Here is a 23,601-nt window from a genome sequence, read left to right on the forward strand (position 1 = left end):
CCATCCCTAAATATTTATCCCAATTTAACGCGCTTTTAAATCAACATAGAAAATCTCTTTAAAAGATATTTTGATTATTTATTTATTTTCCTTATTTTATTTATGTTTCAAGCAAATCGAATGTGATTATCAAAAGCACTTAATTGGCAATTAGTTTTTTTGGCCGCAGCTCGAAATCTGCAGGCCTGAAGCGTGGGACACCACGCGGTGGCTGCTGCTGCTGGGGGGAGCTGCAAATTCAGGCGGGGTTCACTTTCTTCTTTCTTTCTTTCTTTCTCTCTGTCTGTCTCTTTCGAGTGATGAAAAAGTCATAAAGTTATAGCTCTGAGGTGTGTGTGTGTGTGTGTGTCTGTGTGGTAATAAAAACTTATGAGTGGCACCCGCAACATCTCCACAAACAAATGCCACCTACCTCCACCTCCACCTCCCCCTCCAGCTCCTGCTCCCCGCCCCCTTTTCATCGCGATGATGATGATGATCTTCGTCATCATCTTCAACGAGCCAACACTTTCATTTGCCGTTGACAGACGTCGTCAAGTGGTCAAGTGGGGGAAAGATCATGGGGCAGAGATCGGCGTGGAGAGCGGCAGAGGGAGGGGGAGAAAACGTGTTGCTTTGTTTGTTTGTTCATCAACGTCATCATCAGCGTCAGCTTCAAGCAGCCCAGCATCCCAAAAACAATAACAAAAACAGCAGAAACAACAACAACAAAAACTCGTTGAGACACGAAGAAAATTTCACTTTCAAAAATGTACAATATTTTTCGATTGATTGGGGAGAGAGTGCGGGTGGTGAGGGGAATCCACTGCCATGGGGGGGGTGCTGGGTGCTTGGGGTATCCATGTGGTATTTATGGTGCGGGTGCAGCAGCCTAATGACGTATCCCAGGCGAAGCCAGGCCGGGCCAGGAAACATTATTGGATTTGCATGCCTCGTTTTCTTCCCATTTACTAGAAGAAAATCGAATCGTATCTGCAGATCGCAGTCGCTGTCTCTGTCCACTGTCCTCTGTCTGTATCTGTATCTCTCTCTGTGTATCTGCGTCTCTCTCAATTGGTGATTTGTCGACCATATTTTTGCAACCTAATTGGCTTGTAGATGAACCTCTGGCCGGCCACAATTGCTGCTGCTGCTGCTGCTTTTGTTGTTGTTGTTGCTGCCGACTGTCTTGTGGTAATCACAATATTTTATTTAAATTTAATAATTGGCTGGGGCTTTTGTTTTCAATCGTTGATCGGCTTATCTCTGACTCTGATCAAATGCAATTCAACGAAAGTGAGGCTTAAGCCAAGGATTTCCTTTTTTTACCAAGAGAAAACTCTTTGTCAGAGCCCAACTCTGACTGGTAAAAATGTCTCCCTATGCGAAGAGGTCGATGAACTGTAAAGAAACAGCAAACAAATTAATCAAATTTGGAACCAAAGTGTGTGGGATTAATACTGTTAACAAATGTTAACAAAAACAAATAAGAATTCTTTATACATTTATAGGGAACTTTAGCTATAAAGTCAAGATTTATTTTCACTGTATTCCCTGCCCTGCTGCGTGTGTGTTCTCAGCAGCAATCGCTTCCACTGTACTTCTGTCAACTGCAGGCAGCTCTCTTCTTTTCCTCCTCCTCTCTTCTCTTGTATTCCTTGCGCTCTTAAAGTTTTACCGCATTTCCGCCCAGTGCTATCTGCGTAAGATCAACAGCTTTGACTTAGTGACATCACAGGGTGTTTTTTTTTTAAGCAATGCTCGCTTTATAATCTTCTTCCTGGATGACTCCTCAATGTGTGTGTCAGCTTACATAATGAAGTCAGCAAAGGGAGCGAAGCGCTGAATGAATTTGCAGCTTTATTTACAGTTAGCTTCCGACATGCTTTAAGCTGCGATAAGAGTCTTCCCACACGAACACACGAATGCAAGGGAGTGAGGGAGGGAGGAAGGTTTGGTTTGGCTCTCTTTTAGTTACAAGTGCAAAGAGAGAGAGAGAGAGAGAGCGAAGCTGCCGCATTGAAAGCGGAGAGGATGTTTAATTTGAATTATTTAAAATTAGAACAAATGAATGTCCATTGGTGACTATTCCCTCTCTTTGATAAATAATCCCACAAATTGCCGTAACCGTCAACCCTCATCTTTCATGAATCATCTTCATCGCCCATTCGTTTTCCATCCAATCGCCATACTTTCAGGGTTACCATCTGTTTTGGACCACTTTCCTTTTGGAAATGAAGATGGAGCCCTTTTCTTACTTTGCTTTTCTTCTCTTTCTTTCTGGATGGCAACAAACCATAAAACAATTTGAGAGTTTTAGCAGCTTTTGCTTTTACTCGAATCGTGCGCGAAACCGTGAACCGCTTTTATCCCCCTGAATGACTGGCTGACAGACAGACAGACTGGTGGGGACTCTTTGCTGGAAAATTACATGGCTTTCCTTTAATTTTTCTTTTTATAACAGATATCTACGCCACCGCCCTGCTGCTTCGGTTTTCGCTTTGTTATTGTTACTTTTCAGGTGAAACAAATAGAACATAACTTTTGCTTTCACCTTTTTCAAGGGGAACCGCCACGGCCACAGCCACAGCCAACAACAGCAACAGCCACTCAACGACAGAAATCTCTAAGTTTTTGCCATACACTCACAGCAGAGGGTCTTGTCATTTTGGTCACATGTTTTGAAACTTCTTTGCACGTTTTCACCTGCCTTTTCGTGTGTGTTTCTAAGCGATTTATTCGCTCTGTAGAAATGATTTCTCAGCAAATTGATTTGTTTTACTTATATGCAGATCACGTATCAAAATCAGCAGCATATCTATATATCCCGAGTTGTCCGAGCAGTGTATCCCATCTCCGGTGTGCTTTCAATTTGCTCTCTTTTTTTTTGCTGCATGCCAAAAGCGGACCCTGAAGTTCGTTTGTAATTGCGTTGCCCTACCGCAACAATAGAGGAAGGCGGTGCTGTTGTTGTTGTTTCTGTTGCTGTTTGCTGTTGAAGCTGGAGTTGCCGCTGATGTTGCGTTGGCGTCTGGCGCTCAATTTGCATGCCACAAGCAGCAGCAGCAGCCAAGCGAAGAGAGTGGAGTGGAGTGTGGCCAGAGGGAGCGAAGCAATTTGTTATTTGCCTTTTGCGGCTCGCGTTCTCTGCCATTTCAATTTGCGTTGCCGTTGCCGCGTTGGCCCCGTGTTGGCAAGGGAGATGGCAGACAGCAGAGCAGAGAGAGAGAAGCCAGACGACAGGCAGATGGGTGCTGTGTGAGTGGGATGGCATGCATAGGCATAGTGGTACTCGCACATCGTACTCGCAGCACTGCTCCAGTGACCAAATGAACCACATTCTCCGGCCCTGCGCCTCCGTTTGGGTTAGATGTTCCTATTTAGATATTCTAAACATGGCCTGCAGTGCTGAAATTTTGTGAGCGCGCATCTAAATAGATTCGGAATGCCCAACGCATGGCAAATGTCAAGTTTTGCCAGAAAGTTGGTGTGATTTTGCTGTGCTGTGTTCGTTTCACTGGGAACTTTCCCAAAAGAGAAGACTTTTTTTTGTTGCTAATTTTTGCACGGAATTTACGAGCAATGCCAAGATCTTGACAGTTTGGAAAGTGCTGCTGCAGTTTCAGAGGCCCCAGAAAGGGCCACAGACGCAAAGACACACCTGCCAAACATTTTCGCACAAAACGCATCTCAATGTCGCATTTAATTAGCCAGAAGACAGCGCCAAAGATAAAGGAAAATACCCAAAGCAATGAATGACTTCGAAGACCGAAGTTATAGATAGCCCAACAGATCGATTGGGTCTTCATTATAAGTAAAAATATCTCGAAATATAACTAGAAATAGGTTTGATTGGAACCGAACCAGAGAGAGATGACGTATTAAGCTACTGTGTAAGAGAGAAGTCTGACAAAGGAAATTCCCATGGGTTTTAACTTATTCTCACTTATCCTTTCCATTAAAATTATTCATTACCAACTTCTGTTAGGGTCCATAGCACCCTCTCTCTCCTTCTTCGAGGGTATCTTCACAATCGATAAGGCCACTTGAGGTTAACCTTTGCCTAATCTTCGCCTCAATAATATTTGTTCCCAAAGTATTTGCTTTTTCTGCTTTGAGCTTTGTGTTTGTTGTTGCTTGTTGCTCGTTATTGCTTCTGTGTCGTGTGCAGGCCATGTAAAGGTTAAAGTTCAGAGTGTAATGAGGCACACCGCACTCACATGTGAACTCTTTTCTGCCTTTCCAACCAAATGGGCAAAATGTTAACTGTTTTTGGTTTGGTAACAGGTTTCTTATGTCTTCTTAGGCGATGCTGGAATTTAGTATGAGATATAATTGGGAATAATTTGGAGTAATTTAAGATGCTGGAAGGGGCTAGAGGGTTGTCTTTAATAAGGATATGAAGACTGTGCATTTTTGGTAGGTGAATGATGAAGCATGAAAAAACCTTTCCTCTAATCTTGCATCTGAAATTGGGGCAACATGTTGCGACTCTCGTACGAGCATATTTCATAATATAATCAACATCCAACATGCAAAAAGTAGCATCATTTTGGCTTAGCCTCACACATCACATCAAAAATCCGCCAAACATCATCATCAAACACCAGCAACCTCAGGCATGTCAAACAATCATCCAACCTAGAGCAAAAAGAGGGGCACAAAATCAACTCATAATCTTCAGCAAAATGTGAAGGTTAAAACCCGCCAAAGAGCTCTGGCAATTTTCGGCTGATTTGCCGTTTTAACTAATTTTTAATTTACGTATTTATATCGAGAGCTTTAATTTACATCATTTTTTTACGATATTTTTCAAACACGTTTCTTTTACCCGCTGAAAAACTAGTTTCGGTTTTAGGCCTCAGGCTTAAATTTATTACAGCCACTTTTCAGATCTCTTTTTCATTTCCATGCACACCTATCGATACTTGATCTTCTCTTAAATATTTATGAAACACATTTTATGGTCCATTTTGGTTGTCTGTTCAACATTTGGCGACTTGTTTAATGGCCCCAACCAAATGATTTGTGCGCAGATACATTTATATAAATGGATTTTGGCTTTTCTGACTGACTTTTTGAATGAAAATAAAGATACATTTGCATATACAGTTTGGTGGAGGTGAAACAATGAAGAAGTGGTGGAAGAAATAAAGTTAATTAAGAGATAAAAGGCATAGGACATTTTAATGGAATTAAGTTCAGTCTGTGCAATTATTTAAGAGTTACATTTGTGCTTTGTATTTAATTCTATAAATTGTAAGAATGTTATAACAAATTTATGTACAGAGAATCAATCAGGGAATGCAATTTCCTTCACTTAAAATCACTAATATATAACTTCAAAATGCTTACCCCTCAATAGTTTGCTTAAACATTGCCTATAACAGTCAAGGATCCACTTGCTCGACTTTCTCCAAAATAAAACTAAATATAACGCCATGACTAACTTTCGTACATTACTCACTGTCATTGCATCCGTCTTCCACACACACACACACTTTATGACGAGCTGTCAAAAACTAAATCCGAGCTGAACAAAAAAATGCAATTATCAATTTATATAATTTAACACAGACGGCGAACAGCGGACAACGGACAGCGGACAGCGAAATCTCATTAAATGCAGTAAAAATCACTCGATGTATATTTTCTCCACTTGTGTCGTTGCCTTTTGGTTAGGTCATAAATCTGTTGCTCATTAAATTAGTGTTTAATGTTATTTAGCACGCGGCCATTCACGTAATCACGTAAAATGACAGAAAACACAACAAACAAAATAAAAGAGTTGGGGGAAAAGTATATAAACTAAAACAAAAACTAAATTTAGTTGCTGTTCAACAAACTGTGACGAAAATCTCTTGAGAGTCTCCGTGGCAGGGCAAACATTATTTTTAACATCTATATTTAAAGCGGGCGCCATTGAAGAGCGTTTCGAATCCGTGTTAGAAATAGCCAGACTTGAGCTTTAATTAAGTTTTCCTCTTCGGTTCACTCTCACTTTACCGTAATTAAAGTCTCCGTCCGTTGCGATGATTTCTTAATTGAATTATGCAATATTTGAGGGTGAGGAAAATGTCAATTGAGCCTCACGTCGGCGCTTTCTTCGGCGGGGAAAATGCTCTCTCGCATGCAGTGACCCAAATTGAAAAATTAATTAAAGTGAACGCCTTCTCATTTTTCTTCTCCTTTTTGCTGATGATGCTCCACACCCACCCACATTTCTCGTGGCCAGTTTTCTGGGCCTGGTCGAATCGCCGACCGACGCGATCGATCGGTTTTGGGTGGGTCCCGGTATTGGTCTCGTCTCTGACCGCAAACAAGAATGAGAATCCAACCTACCTCTGCAGAGCACCGCCAGAACCCCAGAGTTATAGTAATATCAAGCATACGCCACCTACAACACAACACAGCACAAATTGCCAGTCCAATCTCCGGGCCCTGGGTCAACCGGCCTTCCTCCTCTTTGCTGTTGGGGGCCTCTCCAAATAAAATAAATAATAACAATATTTTTCAAACAACAAAAGGAATCAAACGATGGCCAAGCGAGAAGCGCCGCGAGCGGAAAAACTAACCGAAAAAACCAAACCCATTTTAACCGTTAAGCACATTTGACTTAATCTGCAACACATGGGCGGTATCTTCGGTATCCGCATTGCGGGGGTTCCACACACACAGAGAGAGAGAGAGAGAGAGAGAGAGAGACAGTGGCAGTGGCTGATCGCTGCAGGAAATGTGCACAGCACAGGAATTGTTGCCAACATTTTTGCTGTTGCTGTTGCTGTAGCTGTAGCTCTTCTCTTTTTTTTCGGCGATAGCAGATCGACGTACTAACAACAATAGATAACGAGAATGAGGAGTGCTTTTTGTTGCAAAAATTATACAAAACGATTGAATGCTCTAACAAAGAGAAAGAGGATCTTAAATCAATTTTATAGCAATATTTGTCAGGCATTCCAATGCTTATTTTGCCGTTAAATATATCTCATAAGTCCCATAAATATTTATTTATTTTCTCCTCCAATTTACATTACTTTAACCAAACATTGATCTATGGATTTATATGGTTTCAACGTCCTGGGATGCCCTTTCTGTGGGTTAGAGTATGCCAAAAGGTAGCCACTTGTTGCGGCAGCATTAGCAGCAGGAAGCTGAGGCCAGCCCACATACACCACACACACACACACACACACATACACAGTCATGAATCGAGTGAAAACAGTTAAGACAACAACAACAGCAACTGCGAAACTGCCAACTGGCAACAGGAAGACCTTAAACTTGGCCTCAAACGTCAGCAGCGGCAAACATCGTGAAACCAGGCAACAGCAACAACTCCAGCAACAACAACAACACCAGCAACATGCACTGTGCAACATGCTGCACAGTCAAACACACAATTCAATTTTATTTCATTTACTTTGTTGTTGCTGGCTCTTTTTTTGTTGCTGCTGCTGCTGCTGCTGCCGCTGCGGTTGCCATTCGCTTGACTCCAACTGCAACTCTGACTCCAGCTCCGACTCGCTTTGGGGCCTCTGGCTGAGGCCGGTGTGCCCCATGCCTCATGCCTCATAGATACTACACAGATATTTCTGTGTGTGGGCCGCCAGCCCAGCCTCCTCCGCCAACCCTCCATCCATCCATCCATCCGTCGGCCTGCTGGTCGGCTCGTTTGGATAGCTGGAATCGCTCGGATGCAGGGTGCGGGGTGCTGCTCCTCTCCTCAAGAGAGCGCCACAAGCTCATGAATGGGAAGTCGTCGCAGCTTCTAAGTCATTTTCCCTGCCTCTTGCTGTTGCTGTTCGCCTCTTGACTGCATGGATGCACTTGCCAAATGGGTATTATGATTTCGATCAGCAGTTTGCAAAGGGTTAACTACAGTCATGATTGCAGGGATAAAAGCGAGATATGGGTTGAAAAAAGCATAGCTATTCAGCTATTGACTTAGAGCAATATTCTTTACATATTAAATCCAATTAAATCCTGGCAATATCTAAGGAATTTCCTGCTGCACAGACAGTTCCACCAATTCCACTAATTATCTGCATAAAATATAATTTTGAATCATAATCCAGCTGCAAGTATATCTCAATCTTCGGTCTCTCAATCTCAATCTCAATCTTCAGTCTTCCCTTCTCTCTTGCCTTTTTGTTGTGAATTGGCGTAAAAATGTTGTGAGAACAAATGGTTGTTAACTTTTGCACATATTTTTTGTTTATGTTTTTTTCATTCATTTTGTTGTTGTTGCTTTTTTTGTGGACTTGTGTCTTTGTTGCTGTTACTGTTGTTTGGCGCGTTAAATTGCGTTTAACTGTTAGCTGGCCCCCTCCTGCCCGCTGCAGCATTTGGCCGCTGCAAGTTCGTTGCCCAAGTCTTTCGTTTGCTTTTGGCGCGCAATTTTTATGGCCACTACGAAGTCCGTTTATTTAATTTAATTTTATTTGTTTCTGCTGTTTGCGCGCTTACGAAATCATTGGTTAATTTACTCTGCCGCTGTCTCTGTCTGTAATAATATTCATAAGTAAATATGTGAGTTAACCAAACTCGAGTCGAAGTGGAATGACTAACTGAGTGAGTGAGTGAGTGAGTGTCTGTGGAGGTTGCCGCAATCTGCCGTTGGACAACATCTTTACTCGTATCTTTCTTTGAACTATGTTTATTGTTTTGGGTGGGGCGACACTTTGCGTGGCCGAAGGTTAGGCCGGGCATATTTTTCTTTGAAGGACAGATGCATAGATGAGGCATACGATAATGAAAGTGTTCAATGATGGACTGGGAACTTCAAAAATATTTTATTTTTGATAGAGCAGTAAAATGTAATACGATAAATAGTTAGTTATACAAAATCCATGGTGCTGAGCGTTAAAACTCTCATCTGGCTGCACAACCGAACCGAACAAACGTCAGTGGCTCAAATGCTAGTAATGATAATTACATGACAGCATATCCAGCAGCCTGCCTAGGATTTTCGGACTCAACAACCGATAAAGATAACTGAAATAAGATTGCCAAGTAAGCAAAAGAGAGACAGGCGAAAAGACAGATCTTAAATAATGTTAAAACACGGCTCAAAAAAAAAAAACAAACAAAAAATTATACAAAAAAGAGCATCAGCTCAGTGCATTTGACATCGGCATAGTACAAATATCAGCGTTAATAAATCGCTCAGCATATCTTTTATTCGAATATCAATATAAGATATGTTGTTTAGCAATCATTTATGCTACCCAATGTCCATAATTTAGTTTTTGTTAATTATTATTACACTTAACATATTGGCTTTCAAAACACCTTTGCCGCACGAGTCAATTTAGTTGTGATGTTAGTCAAACATTGAGCCATAAACCACAAATAAAAACCTAAACTAAACTCTACTAATTTATTATTTCCATACATATTTTTAGCCACAAATCAACTTTGATTTCTATGCCTTTTCTGCCATTGAAAGTGAAAACAATGTCCATTCATGGTGGACCTGAAACCCGAGACCTGACTCTTTGCCACCCCATAACCTTGAAAATATCACTCTAGAGTCTAGACCCCTCGTAAACTGTCACGTGTTGTGGAACTGTTGTCGAAAAGATTTACATATTATGAAATTCAGAATACAGAGAAAGAGAATAGCTTGTCCACACCCCACAGAAACAATCAAAATTGATTGTAGAATCTTTTAGATGCTGTAAGATGAACTCGCAGATGGGGAGACTGGCAACTGAGATGAACAAATACAACTTTCAGACAAAACCATGCCTTTCATATGCAAAAGAAATCCATTTACTACCCAGGCGGACAACAAAACAAGTTGACCAAAAACCAGATCTGTTGAAGGTCAGCGCGTTTAGCACCTCGATGAGGTCTCCCCTCTGTCCCACACTGAACCCCACTCCCCCCAATCGCAGAGACCTGATGCTGCCACTATAGACATGATGGGGCCAACGAAATGAAATTAAATTTAAGAGGTGACACTAGCGATGGCACAACGTTAATTAATACAAATATAAATGGGAAAATTACAAAAGGTCATTGAAGATATTCCCCTCCCATTTCTTACGAATCATCTGCATCATTTATCCCATCTCCAAGTACTTCTTTGGGGCGTCAGTCGAGCCCTAGGGCTGTCCCAACACTTTCAAGTTGACACTTTTAATTGCGCGTCGCCCATAAATCATTTTGCAGCACAGGGAATTTGGGTCTTTTGTTTTTTGTTTGTGTGTTTTCTGGTGGATTCGGCAATTAGCTTGAGCCAGCATTTAATTTATATTATTAGAAGACATTCACAGTTATGTGCCGACTGATTTGTGACTGTCTTTGAGTGTGGCTGCTCCTTTCATTTCCTTTCCGCGAACCAAGTCATTGCCAATGTCAGCATTCAACATTCAGGCATTCAACATCTGCATCAGCATCAGGCATTATCCCATCCTCTCCTCATCGTTCGTGGTGTTATTTTCCCCGGGAGTAGGTTAATAGTGCCAAAACGTTGCAGCAGCAACAACAAATGCCTGGCTGCAGCAATGACTGTAACAGCAACAAAACGTTGCCTCATTTATTTCTCTTTCTTGTGCTGCTGCCATTTGTTTGTTGTGTTTTGTCTGTCTCTCTGTCTCTGTTGTGGCACCCTTTCATTCTGGACAGCAGCGTCATGGAATAACATTATTATCCCGAAAGTTTCCATCTGTTTCCCATCCCATTCCCATCCCTTTCTTACCCAGCCCACCCATTCCCCCAAAATCCGAGTGCTAGGAATATTTATGCAGCATTATTATTTATTTTATTGACAGACCCAGGGACAGACCAAGCGTTTTCCTTTTGACTTTCCCATACACTCTTCAGCTAATGAAGAGCATCTTTATTTTTTTGAATATTCAGGAACATTATGGAGAAATTTTATTATAAATTAAATTTATTAAATTCCCAGCCAATACGCAAGTCCGCGTTTATTACTATTGATTCGATCTATGAAAGAATTTATGATTCTTCCCTTCAAAAACTGTTCCAAAAATATCCAAAAAGCTCGAAAGAACCTTCAGTATTCGCTGATACCATTCCAATATATGATATTCCCCCCGTCTAAGTCAAATTGACTTGGTGCCCGATGCTGGATGGATGCTTTGACTGCTCCGACGACCACTCGGACTGCTTCAGTTGCTGCTGCTGCCAAGTGGCAATAATTTCCTGACTAACCCAAAACAGACAAAAAACGGAAAAGCCAAAATGTTGGAAAAGCTGCAAAAAAGCCGAAAAGAATCGCACAAGAAAAAACCTTTTACTTTGCGCTAATAAATTGCCATTAAACTGCTTTGGCTTTGGCTGTGGCTGTGGCTCTCTGGCTATGGCTCTGGCTCTCTGCCACAATTGTTGCACCATAATTTCCCATCAAATTTTTCACACTCGTTTCGTTGGTTTTTGCGCTATTCGCGATAATCAAATATTTGACCTCTGCCGCAAATAAATTCTCAATGCAATCGCGCGGCGCAGGAGAGCAGAGCCGCACAGCCGCCTAGCCGGGATCGGATCGGTTCGGTTTTGGGACGGGACGGGACAGGACAGGGAATCAAGCGAGTTAAGAACGTGAAAGCGCATTGTGGCTCTGGACCGTTGAATGTTGAACGCTGAACGCTGAACGCCGAACGCCGAACGGTTCGAAGAGTTAGCTGTTCGTTGCCGGCTGGCAAAACGTCGACGTTGCGTGTTAAACACAATTCAAAGTCTATAATTATTGTACAATTGCCAGCAGAACCAACAGAGCCCAGTCAGGCTCAACTCGACTTGGCTCGGCTCGGCTCGGGATCGGTTCGACCCGTACTCCTGCTCCAATCCCACTTGGAGGCTGCCACTGACTGGGGGACTGGCTCATGGAACATGAAAATTGTAGCGTGTAAGTTGCAACAACAGGAGGCAGCCGGCAAGCAGGCAGCAGTCAGCCGACAGCAGACAGCAGAGGGGAAGAAAGCATTCCAAACACACATTCTAATTCCACATTCGCCTCCTCGACTCGACTCGACTCGACTCCACTGTGGGCTTTGACACACTGCTGGCAGTGAGTTTTGGGGGGAGGGCTGGGGACTCGATATGAGAGCGTGACACGAGGGAATTACGAATATCGTTTTTGGTAGCCTGGAGGGATGTGATTATTGGCATACAAATGAAGTACTTAAATCAGTAGTAATTCCTCTTTAATTGAAGTGAAAGTAGAACAAACTGCTATTGTTGTTTTTAGGAATTACGTGAGATTTCTGGACTTTACACTATATTTAATGGTCTTCTGCTTTTCGGGATATTATCATAATTTTTTAGATAGAATTGATCATAATTTAAGTAAAAATATTTTCCTTGGCTTTATCCTCAGCCTCAAGTGCACTCTCCATCTCTCTCCCTCTCTCTCTCTCTCGGAGTAGCTTAGCTAAAGAGTGCGCTTCGTTGGCATTCCTTTCCCATCTCTAGCTTCCTGCTTCGATTCACTATTGTTCCCAACACACTGCCATCTCTAGCGGCAGATTGTTATCTGAGTGAATCTCTCCAGTTGAAGCGCCTGAGAATTGAGCTTCTTCGCTATCGCTGCTAGCCTCTGCCGCTGCCTCTGCCTCTGCCTCTGCTCCATCCGCTGCTACTGCTGCTGCTTTTAACTGTTAACTTTGCTCTGACTTTTGGAATCTTTTGACTTGCAATTAATGTTCCAGACTTTTGGTTGTAGCTCTCTCATTGTGCTGTTCTTTTGGGGGAAGCGGAAGCGTTGCCCACGCCCACTTGTCAGACCATGGCTAAGAGCGTGAGGCGTTTGTAACCGAACAGTGTGCCATACTCCTCCAGCAGCACGCCCCCATACACAACACACTCCCACAAGAAGAGCGTATCGAAGGGGGAGATTGCTCCCAGAGATACGAGTATGTAGAGATGGCGGCAATAGTTGAAAGTCTAATTGTAAACTGTTGTTCGCAGTTCTCCTAACTGTTGCTTGTTAGGCGCTTGTTTATTAACAATTTAGCACGGAAAATTCACAGCCCAACCAGATGGTTTTTGGAGGATGGAGGGGGTAGAGCTCTGGAGAGATCTCCCCTTGTGGGCGGTTACCAATCTCTTCTGTGGGGGGACCACCGAACAAATTTATGCTCAAACGCGAGCCCATGCAGCAGTTTCTGCCCAAGATACTCGTAAAGTTCGTCAGTTTATGCGATGACCGTTTGACCTTCCCCCGCCTTCGGGCTTGCCCTCTCCCGCCCTCTCACACCTCATTCTTCCTGCTCTTTTCACACATGTTACCTGTGGGATCATAACTGTCACAATGTTCGAGGCATGAAAATGGGGCGTGCTGGGTGGCTTAGTTGTGGGTTCCTTGTGAGTTTGGGTTGGGGGACTCATGTGGGCGGAGGGAGGAATAGCTTTAGGGTTATTTTTTGGTGAATGCAACGAAGGCAAACACACGATTTCGGTGGGAAATGAACTAGTTTGTTGGTAGCGAAGATCTTGGAGGAACTATGGGAACGAAAACGGCTAATATAAAATATTTAAAAACTCACATATGGAAAGATACCAATTGATACATCGAATTATTTGTACCAAATGAACTATTGTGTTCCACGGTCCAATTAACTTTGGCGTTGCCTTTCCATAGTAACTAAATTTGATTTTTCCCGTTTGCTCTCATTCCAGGTAAGCTTTTCCACATCCATTCCCGCTTGGCGCGTGCTCTGGCGGATTATGTAAGTTGGGCCTAGAGTACAAAACAAACTAAAACTAATGCAAATAATTGGACAGATCAGGTCGGACCCAGACCCAGACCCGACCCAACCCCAGACCCACGCCCTAGCGCTGGACAAACAAACAGACAGAGAGACTAAGACAAAGAAGGGGGTGGGGGGAATAGAGCGAAAACTGTAACTGTAACAATGGCAAACCGATTCCAATTGGAAATGTAAACGTTTTTCGTTTTACCTACGTCCGCGGCCTGCCTGCTCTTGCATAAGTTTTGTGCGCAATTTGAGCTTAATAAACCAGCGGAATAATAACGGCTAGCATGGGTTAATGATGCGACATGTTAGCAAAAGCTGCGCAAAATAACGAAACGAAACGAGACGAAAAAAATGCGTCACGCTTACCGTTAGCATGCCATGGCAATTGTACAAGTAAGAGCGCGCAGCCAGCTGGGCAGAAGGAGAGCGGACGCAATGCATGCCAGGAGAACGAAAGTCAGCGAACGAAAGCTAAAGCTAGAGCGGGAGCGGGAGCGGGAGCGCAAGAGTGGCGGAGAGGCACGCACACACGTATGGCTAGCCCCTCCCTGGGGGGTCAGTCAGCAAAGTATAGTTGCATCCCATCCCATCCTGCATTTCTACTCTCCCACGGCTTAGGCTACCTGCCTGCCTACCTGCTATATCGCTCCACCGCTCTCCAGCTCTCTCTCTCTCTCTCTCTCTCTTTCTTTCCGCCCAGCATGTGGTGCGCTCCCTTTTTTGGCAAATTTGGTGCAGCAGTAGCAGCGACGTCGACGTTGACGACGGCGGCAGCGCCTTTCACAAAATCTAATCAGCAAAAGGAGTGTGGAGTAGGAGTGCGAAAGAGAGCGAAGAGAAGGAAAACGATCAGAGCAATTTACTCAAGCGCAAAATTAGCAACCAAAAAAAAGAAGCAGATAGAAGGAGAACAGCTGGCAGCGAGTGTCGAAGCTTTTGATACCCTCTAGAGCTGCTCTTCCCATGGGAGCATAGTAATAGAACATGGAAGTCATTCCATGATGATCAAATCTGTAAAGTAATAATTGAATGTGCAATGTGCGAAGGTCATCCTTAGAAGGCTCTTTAATGGTTCCAAAATGTAGACAGTGTTTTATGGACACAATACTTACTGAGTTGAATTTAGATACCCTCCTCCTCTTCCAGGGTATGCAAATAAACGGAGCGGAGCACACACAGTTTGAAGCTGCTTGATTTGACCAGCCCGACAGACAGTGGGCGTTGCGGTGGGGTGCGGTGCACAGTGGGGTATGTTATGTGTGCAGTGGGGTGGGGTGGAATCTCTCAACATGGAAATCTTGTTAGAGGCCTCTCCTGCTGCAGCTACAGCTCCACTGTCTCTCAACTGCTCTCTCTCTCTCTCTCTCCCTCTATGTCTCCTGCGGGGCAATTCTAATTTCGAATTCCTTGATGCGTGTGAGTTTTCCAGGGGGGCTGACGGCCAAGCTGTGATCTTCTTGCATGAGCAAATTTGATCCCATCTGTGTACAATTAGCTGTCAATATTGCGCATACGCCACTTATGCAAAAGCCAGAGGAAGACGTGAAAGAGCCGAGGAGCTGGAGAAAAGCAAACAAAACCGACTGCGAGACTGACTCATTTGCCCAAAAGATGTTGCAACACGCAACGTGAAATCAACTACGGCACACGCAATGCCACACTCTGGCGTTGACCAGAGACACACACAGTCCACAGCCAGAGTCCACAGAGCACAGTGGAATGAAAGAAGTGACAGTTCGAAAGAGTAGCAATTTTCTTTCCGTTATATGACAATTTTATAGACAGTGCACTCGACCAAAGATTTGTAATTTTCTTTGACAAATTTGCATTGATTGCTTGAGCCACTTTGTGCCACACTCTGTCCACTGTTCGCGACGGGCATCACATCATCAACGCACCTCAATTCGACACCTCTCTCTGCCCTCCTCCACTCAGCCAAATTTATGTTTATTGGCACACACATAGAGCTACGCATACAGGCATACTTTTCGTACACATACTATCAAGAGCAGCTTTTGGGGTCCATGAAACATTTGCAGACAGATCCGTGGCTAGACAAGATTTAGATGCAGCAACTAAATATTTATGAATACCCTGGCAAAGGCTACCTGCACTCGACAGATATTTTTGGCACAGATATTTGATTTGTTTATTTACCATAAAATAAATAAAGAGTACAATTATATTTCAAACACAGGAAGGTTCCATCTACAAGGGTATCCAAAAGCCTCTGCCATATCAGGACTGTCTTGTATCGACTATTTTTTATAGCCGTTTGCTCCACATACAGTGCGTTGGGCAATCTCCTGGGAGCAGCCACACACATACTCAATATTTGTGACACATATACATACGAGTAGATTTTGTTGCAGTTGCAGCTGTTGTTGTTGTAGTTTTTGCTGCTGGGCAGGGCAACAGGTGGCATGTCCGCAGGTTTGAACAATCGATGGACAATGGGGCGTTCCCCTTCGCTACAGTTGCAACTTTTACAGCCGCCAAAATTCGTGCAGTGTGCCACAGCCTGTGGCACGCTCCAAGCCAAAGTGAACGTGGAGGCCCCCAAAAAAAAAACACCGCTTCGAGGCATTTGTTTTCAGCCCAGAGAAGGTAAATCAATGTAAAGTGTGTCAGTGTGTGGCGTGGAGGCTGTCGCCATAAGGCTGAGAATCCGCAGATGTGGGATCTTTAGGTGAAGTCAGATGAAAGGCGGCGCAGGCAATCCTTGGGTTATAAGATTCTTCCATAATCGTCCAAATGGATCGTTAACAATCTTCACAACTCTTTAATCTTGAAGGAAGTTCAATCTCCCAAAAACATTATCAAACTTAAAAGGTTCCTCCCCTCCGCCCCGACTCTACTGCCGCATTAATTTTCCAATCATTCGCCTTGACAAGAGCTCTGCCCCCAAGGTGCACCCAGCCCAAAGTGGAGCCCCAATCCCATCCCACAACGCCCCGCCTCGCACATTCCACAAGAGATTTACAGTTTCTGTGTGTGTGGCTGATGAGTGGCCAAATGCCGTAAGTACGTAGGTACGTAGGAACGTAGGAACGTAGCACGTTCCCTGGGTGGTCTGCCAAGTATCTTAAGTACTTACAGCATAACGATCATTGTACGATCATAACTCAATAGCCGTGGCTCATTAGCGGCAGAGGCGAGCCAAAAATAAACTTCAACTGAACCCCCGAGAAGAGATGCTGGACCGCAGACAGATCGTTCTGCTGGAAGTGGCAAAGTTCCCTCTCTCAATGGTTGTATCGTGTGCAACAGTAGCCTCAATTTGTGGCACTTCCCCCGCAGCAGACACACTGGCACCCGCCTGGAAGTATATTAGAAACATTCTAACTAATAGCCAAAACATTGTAAGAAGAGAGTTTCTCCCCAGCCCCCTCCCCCACCACCACACTCATAAAATGGATCTCAATTTCCTTCGTTTGCTGCTGCTGCTGCTGCTGCTGCTGCTGCCCACGAAGTCGCATCGCCGACGTCGTCGTCGCCGTCGTCACCGCCGCTGGTCACGTCAAGCCGTGCGCGTAATGAGCGTTAAATTTGTGGCCTGCTTTCCTTCTGCTCGCTGTTGCTTTTTTTCGTGGCTGCTGTCTGGGGCTCTGCTGCTTTTTTTGGGCAACTTCTAATCACCAAAGAACACGCTTCGTTATTAGTTAAATTAGTCACAAAACGGTTTACAGAAGATTAACTTTAATTATTGCCAGAAGAGCGGCAGGCATCGGAGAGTCAATGAATCAAGTAGCCTTGTGGAGGATCTGTTCTTAATCCTATGGAAATATAAGACAGAAGTTAAAGATTATAGAGAGCATCCTTTATGGTTTCTTGAACAAATTTAAAGGCAAAGGACATTTAAAACTATAATCTATAATCTATTCGTTTATGCCTTTCCCCTGTCAGTTACACTCACTAAAGCTTCACCCCAAATCTGTTCTAGAGGAAAAAACTTATTAAACGTTTACCTTTGTGGTTTAATCTCTCTTTGGAATGATTTTGTTTGGTGTGCGGAATTTGGGTCAGAATAAATTATTAATGAAATGAATTATAATGCCTCAATTGCGAACTCTCCTCAAGTTGCTGAAGTTTTCCCAAGCCTTTCACTAGCTATCAATAAATTTCCGTCTTGCGATGGCAGCCGGCGATAAAGACAAACGGCCTGCCAATATGAATTAGCTAAGCGAATTGGCCATTTGGCAACTTAGTAAACAACTTCCAGGAGAAGGCATCCCATCCCATCCCATCGCATCCCATCCCAATCCAACCCATCCATCCATCCATCCCTCACTGCCTGCCTGTCCCTCTGCTGCAAAGTCTCAGTATCATCATTATCATTAGCACAAGTTTGCGCCCAAGCAGAAAAAAAAAGCGCTCTTTGGGGAATGGCAATCGCTGGAGGTAGCGGGGCACAGAGGTGGCAGCGAAAAACTGTAGCAGTTGATAAATGTTAATGTTGATAGCAAGTAAAGCAACCAAAAAAAAAGAATTTTGAAAAAGGAATGCTGCGAATTAAGCGAAAGATGAAGTGGGAATACTCTATGGAAGAAATTTGATGTCTAATGTCAAACATTTGGCATACAAGTTGGGGAAGCATTTGATAGAGAAGCTGCTTGGATTGGATTGTATTAAATATCGTGTAGAAATATTCTGTATTCCATATTTCAACTCTTTGAATCTATAAGCTATAACCATCTGCCTTGTCACGCTGTCACAAACTCACCAATTCAATCGCTAAATCTGCTTAGAAGTTAGGGCATTCGAGTGAAATGGGAAATTGGCTTCCTGGCTAGCTGAAAAAGGTTAACAAAGTTCAGCAGCAATGCAGCCAAATTCCATTCATTGGCCAGAGAGAAAGAGCAAAGAGTGGTGGAAGCTGGGAGGAGGTGGAGTTGGAGGAGACTCGACGCGACGCGACTCATTGACGATGTTGTCGTCTCTGCCATCTTCCGTCTCGCCTCCCTTCTCCGGCTTGTGCTTTTGGCTTTTCAACACGCTTGGCCAATAAATTGTGACCAGGCACTTGTTGTTACGCTTTTAACGGTTCCGTTTCAGGTTCAGGTTCATGTCCAGCTACAGTTTCAGACGGCAGCAGGCCCCTCTCACTTTACATTCCTTTTGGCATTGGCATTGGTACTCGTATTGCGCGGAAGAGAAGCGTAGGGGGGGTAGGTGGTACCTTGCTCGAGATCTATTTTTGCTTAACAACAAAATATTTCTCTTGTACAAATTTTTTACAGGAAACTGAAACTGCTTAACCATTAACCAAAGGCATCGCACAGCCCATCGAAATACAAGAGAAAAATGTTTGCTGCTGCTGCCTGTCTTTTTGTTTTTGTTTTTTTGCAGGCTACAATAGATTTGGCTCACTCGATTAGACCTTGATTTAACTGGGCGGGGGTTGGGCTTTCTGCTGTTTTCTGCTGTTTTTTGGGCTGGATCAAAAGATTTAGTTTTTCAGCATTTCCATGGAATTTCCGTTCCATTCGTGAGCGTGTTTTCTCTGTCGCTGTTTTTCCCGCATTTCGATAGCATCGCATTGTCATGGCCGCCTGGTCAGCAGCAGCAGCAGCCGCAGCAGCAGCTACTGGTAGCTACCACTTTGTAATATTTATTTCTTTTCTGTTCCTATTATTTTATTGGGAGCCCAATCGGAATTTGTCAAATCACGTGAAGACGACACAGGTTGCCCCCTTCCAATGATTTGCATAAACCTTTTTTTTTCTTTGCTGCAGCTTGAAACTTGGAACACTTTGTGGCCCCGAGGCTTTTGTGTGCTATTAGCCTAGAAAGCAGCATCCCAAGCCAGCAATCCGACAATCCAACCATCCATCCATCCATCTATACCACAGTCTAACATCTCATCTAGTCAGCCCATTGATGATCATCTTTTTTTGGCAGCTTTAAGCTTCGTTTTGTTTGGCTAATTGCCGGCTGGCTGGCTGGCTGGCTGGCTGGCTGGCTGGCTGGCTGGCTGCTCTTCGCTTCTTTCCTCACCTCTGCTGGTCTCTGCGGGTCTCTTGGGGGCCTGCCAACTTGTGCTAATCACTTTAACATTTGCAACTGCTTTTTGACCCGCTTTTCCGGCTGCTGCCACCACCGCTGCGAGACGGCAACCGTTTTGTTTGTTTGTAATTATTTCTGGCTCTTTTTTTGCTTTTTGCTGTATATTTTCTGGGTCTTTTGAGCAAGTAACATTTACAGTTTGGAAGGCGTTGCGTTGCGTTGCGTTGCGTGTGTGTAATGATGGGTGATCTATGCGAATATTCGAATCAAAGTCCGTGGCAGCCGTACGTGGATTTAGATTGGCCAATAGTCACGCCATGGCCCACCAAAACGAAGAAGAATATTCGGCTGATGGCCTTCATTTTACTTTGTGTGGCAGTCTCCGGAGTGGCATTATCGGATATGCAAATTTCGAGAGTTGCGTTTAATGAAAGGCCCTCAAGATTGATGGCATAAATTTGACTAAGTGAAACGATTTAAGTTTTTATGGGATTTAAGCTTTGGAGACTGAGAATTTGATGGAGAAAGAATGTACATAAAATATTATAAATTGATTTAAATTGTGGGAAATTAGACCCCAAAACTCAAACTTAAATTTCCTAGCCCTGAAATATCATATATTTATTTTCTATTAACATTAGCCAAGCCTTTATGCAACGCCTTCTATTTATTAAGTCCGCCCAGCTCCAACTCTTTTGGCTTTTGGCTCTGCAGTTTAACCAGATCCCGTACCCTGGATCCCTGAATCCCCGATCTAGCGACACTATCAATTAGAGACTCCAAAACAAGACAATTGTTTAAATGTTTCACAGAGAAATAACAAAACAAAAACTGACTCTGTCTCCCAGCTTGTAACTCGTTAGCGGGGCGGGGCGTGTCCCTCTCGTTTATCATTTGAAATGGAAGTTTCGCAATGTACGAAAAAATACAGAAATTACCCCACAGTTTTGTGGGCGAGTATTACAGAGCAGAAAGCGCAGAAACTGAGACAGAAATTGCTCCAATTTGTTTGGGAATGGAATGAAACTATTGTCGAAACTATTTTAATTATGCAAGTGGACAACGCCCACCGCAAAGCGACCCACAAAAGCATTTGCTCTATAGATAATTTGCATGAAATTAGCTTCAGGCTGAAACTGAAATCAGATTTCGAAGTACTTACTCCCCGTAGTTCCAGTTGGAAGGTCAGTTGGTCAGTCTTATAGGGCTTCGCGGCCAAATAAGGAAATTATTGTTTGTCACACTGACTCAATTCCGCCTGGCGTCTGAGGCAGGGGAGAAGCCTAGACTTGACCACAGAGTCGCGACAAGTCTCGTCGTCATGATGCGATGCCCTCAAAACCATTTCTGCCCGCAGAAGTCAAGTGGGAGAGCTGCTCCTCGGCACTGCCTTGGGTAGTCTTTCTTTGTGCTGGGCAAACGTGGGGTGTATAAGTTCGTAAATATGTAGAAAAACGCAGAAACATGTGCCAGAATTTAAGGTAACTTAAAGTCGATAGAAGCACAGACACTCTCCCAGTAGTTGCAACGTGGGGCAGCAGCAGCAGCAGCAACTTAGGCGACACAATGGCACTTTGCCGTTTCTGTGGCTTCCTTTCCTGCTCAGAAAGTCCAAACATGTCATGGCATGACTCCCCGACTTCTGCCGCTGCTGACTGCCTCTCGATGGCCTGACTGCCTGACTGGCTGGCTGTCTGACTGCCTTTCCCAAAGACATTTTGCGGTTAGTGCTTTGCGTAAAGACGGAAAGTGTTTCTTTTCTTGCCTCCGAGACTCGGAGACATCGAGACTCAAAACAACTGCAGGGTCTCCCCGTCCCCCTCCTTCTCCTACTGCTGCTTGCCGCTTCTTTGGCAAAAACATGTCAGGGCGACACTTTGACCAAGTTGCAGGTTTTTTTTCTCTCTCTTGCGACAACAACTTGCAGCAGCGGCAGTGGCGGTGGCAACAGCAACAACTCAATGCCAAAAGTGCATTGAAGAGTAAAGTCAGGGTTAGTCAGGTACTTACAGACAGTTTGCATAGATATCCAATCCGTTTGTGTGTGTTTGAAGCCGTGCAGCCTCCAATGGGTTGGGATCGAAGCGGATTGCATCGCAGCTGCAAAGCGGAAAAGGTTCAAGTGCTCGGTCGGGGCTCCAAGAGTTTATTTTGCTTTATGCAAAGCAGCAAACAAATTGAAGGTGTGGATGCTGGAAAATAGAAAAGTTTCAGTGTGACAATGGATTCGACAGACGCAAGGGAAATGTCTATATAGGAAATAAATCGAATTTTAAAAATAGTTAATTGATATTTGGAGACTCAATTGAAGCTCAAAGGAGACATGATTTGCGTCGGATGATGATTTCGTAAGCTATTGAATCACCTGAAATGCTGGCAACCTACAAACTGCTGCTCGTTTGACTCATGTTTATAAAATATTCATGGCTATGATTCAATTTGAAAGTGATTCCTGTCCACCTTCGCACTGGCATTCACTTGCCAGACGCTAAAGATTCCAAATAAAAGCAATAGAATAACACTAAAAATCAAGTTAAAAACTCTTAATCAATTAGCACCGTAAAAGCCACTTGCCCTGCCGGCAAATGTCACTCAGTTTATCTTTATTTATCCTGCTAAAAATAACCATAGAATTTCCATATCTTATCTGGAGCTTGATTGGCGAATCTTGTTTACCAAAGTGTCATCTTTCCTATTATGCAAAGCGCAGGCATTAACCGCAGCAGGCTGAATGTTTAAAATTACATTTAATTGTGCATAACTCTGAAACTGGAGAGAACCTTGGGACACCTTTCACATAGCCCAGTGCATTATGGCCGACATTAAAACGATTGATAATTGCTTCTGAAATGCCAAACGACTCATAAACCACACACCCACCTGTGCGACAGTCGGGAGCATCATCGTAAAGCTAGATAAAATGGCGAGGCCTGACAAAAAGAGAGAAGAACAACAAGACAGTGCAGCTCGCTCATAAACAAATCACAAAAATTGTCATCGGGCATAAATGTTAATTGAGTTTTATTGACTTTTGAGTTTTTGTATTTTTTTTCCATCATGAATTTTCATTAGACATTTGGACGGCGCTTCCTTATGGACTGACTGGCTTCCGCTTGGCCATAAAATTATTATTGCTGGCTCTCCCTCTCCCTCTCTCTATACCTCTATTACTCTCTCACGCACTCACTTACACATACTTGAAATATGATTGAATGATTGATTGGATGTGCTTTGGCTGTACTTTCCATTTCATCGTTGTGTCGACACTTGGTTGCATATTTTCTTTATTTGTCTGTATTTTTTTCTTCTTTATATATTTATAATTATGAACAAAATGCTGAACAACTTTTACTTCTTCCGCATACGCTTGAGGCGGGCTCAAGATGCCACTGTACAGATACAATATGTACAGATATTTATGTACAGATATCCAGTACCCAGAGTCCGTCCACTCGGTACATATAAAACTGGAAACACACGAGAATGGTCTGAGCCACTGAACTGCAACTCAATGTTGGGATTTGAACGTCTTTCGATCGCTGGTCGTTTTTTTCATTTTGTTTGTGTTACTTTTTGAAAGGTGTTAACCAGTTGCGGAAGTTGTTCGTGGATGCACTCCTTGGTAGCTTTTGCTGATAGCAGTTGTCGCTCACCTCTCAAAAAAAGAAAAGTATTTTTAACTGCTCCGCTTGGGAGTGATGACAGCCACCGGAAAGAGACTTTAAAACTGCGCTGGGAAATAAATGGAGCTTCAGGTTAGGCCTTGACATCAATGGGCTGTCATTTTGGGCGCAATGTAAAATTGAGATATTTACAATAAAACATTTGAAGTATAATTAAGATTATTTCCAAATTTATGAATTAAACAATTGGAGATTCTGGCACAACT

General features: G+C 43.4%; 1 protein-coding gene across 2 annotated transcripts in view; it reads left to right on the top strand.

The window, feature by feature from the left end:
- The window catches only part of LOC117897825 (uncharacterized protein DDB_G0283357), a 52,460-nt gene that overhangs the window by 20,964 nt on the left and 7,895 nt on the right, over window positions 1-23,601 (top strand). The window contains exon 2 of one of the 2 annotated variants that reach the window (XM_034806878.1): window positions 13,627-13,669. The exons of the other annotated variant lie outside the window; for it this stretch is intronic. Within the exon in view, the coding sequence (XP_034662769.1) occupies window positions 13,627-13,630 (4 nt within the window). The 3' untranslated portion in view covers window positions 13,631-13,669. Of the gene's footprint in view, window positions 1-13,626; window positions 13,670-23,601 lie in introns of those variants that run through there. 2 annotated transcript variants of the gene reach the window in all.

This window comes from Drosophila subobscura, chromosome O, assembly GCF_008121235.1.
Source record: "Drosophila subobscura isolate 14011-0131.10 chromosome O, UCBerk_Dsub_1.0, whole genome shotgun sequence".
Lineage (NCBI taxonomy): Eukaryota > Metazoa > Arthropoda > Insecta > Diptera > Drosophilidae > Drosophila > Drosophila subobscura.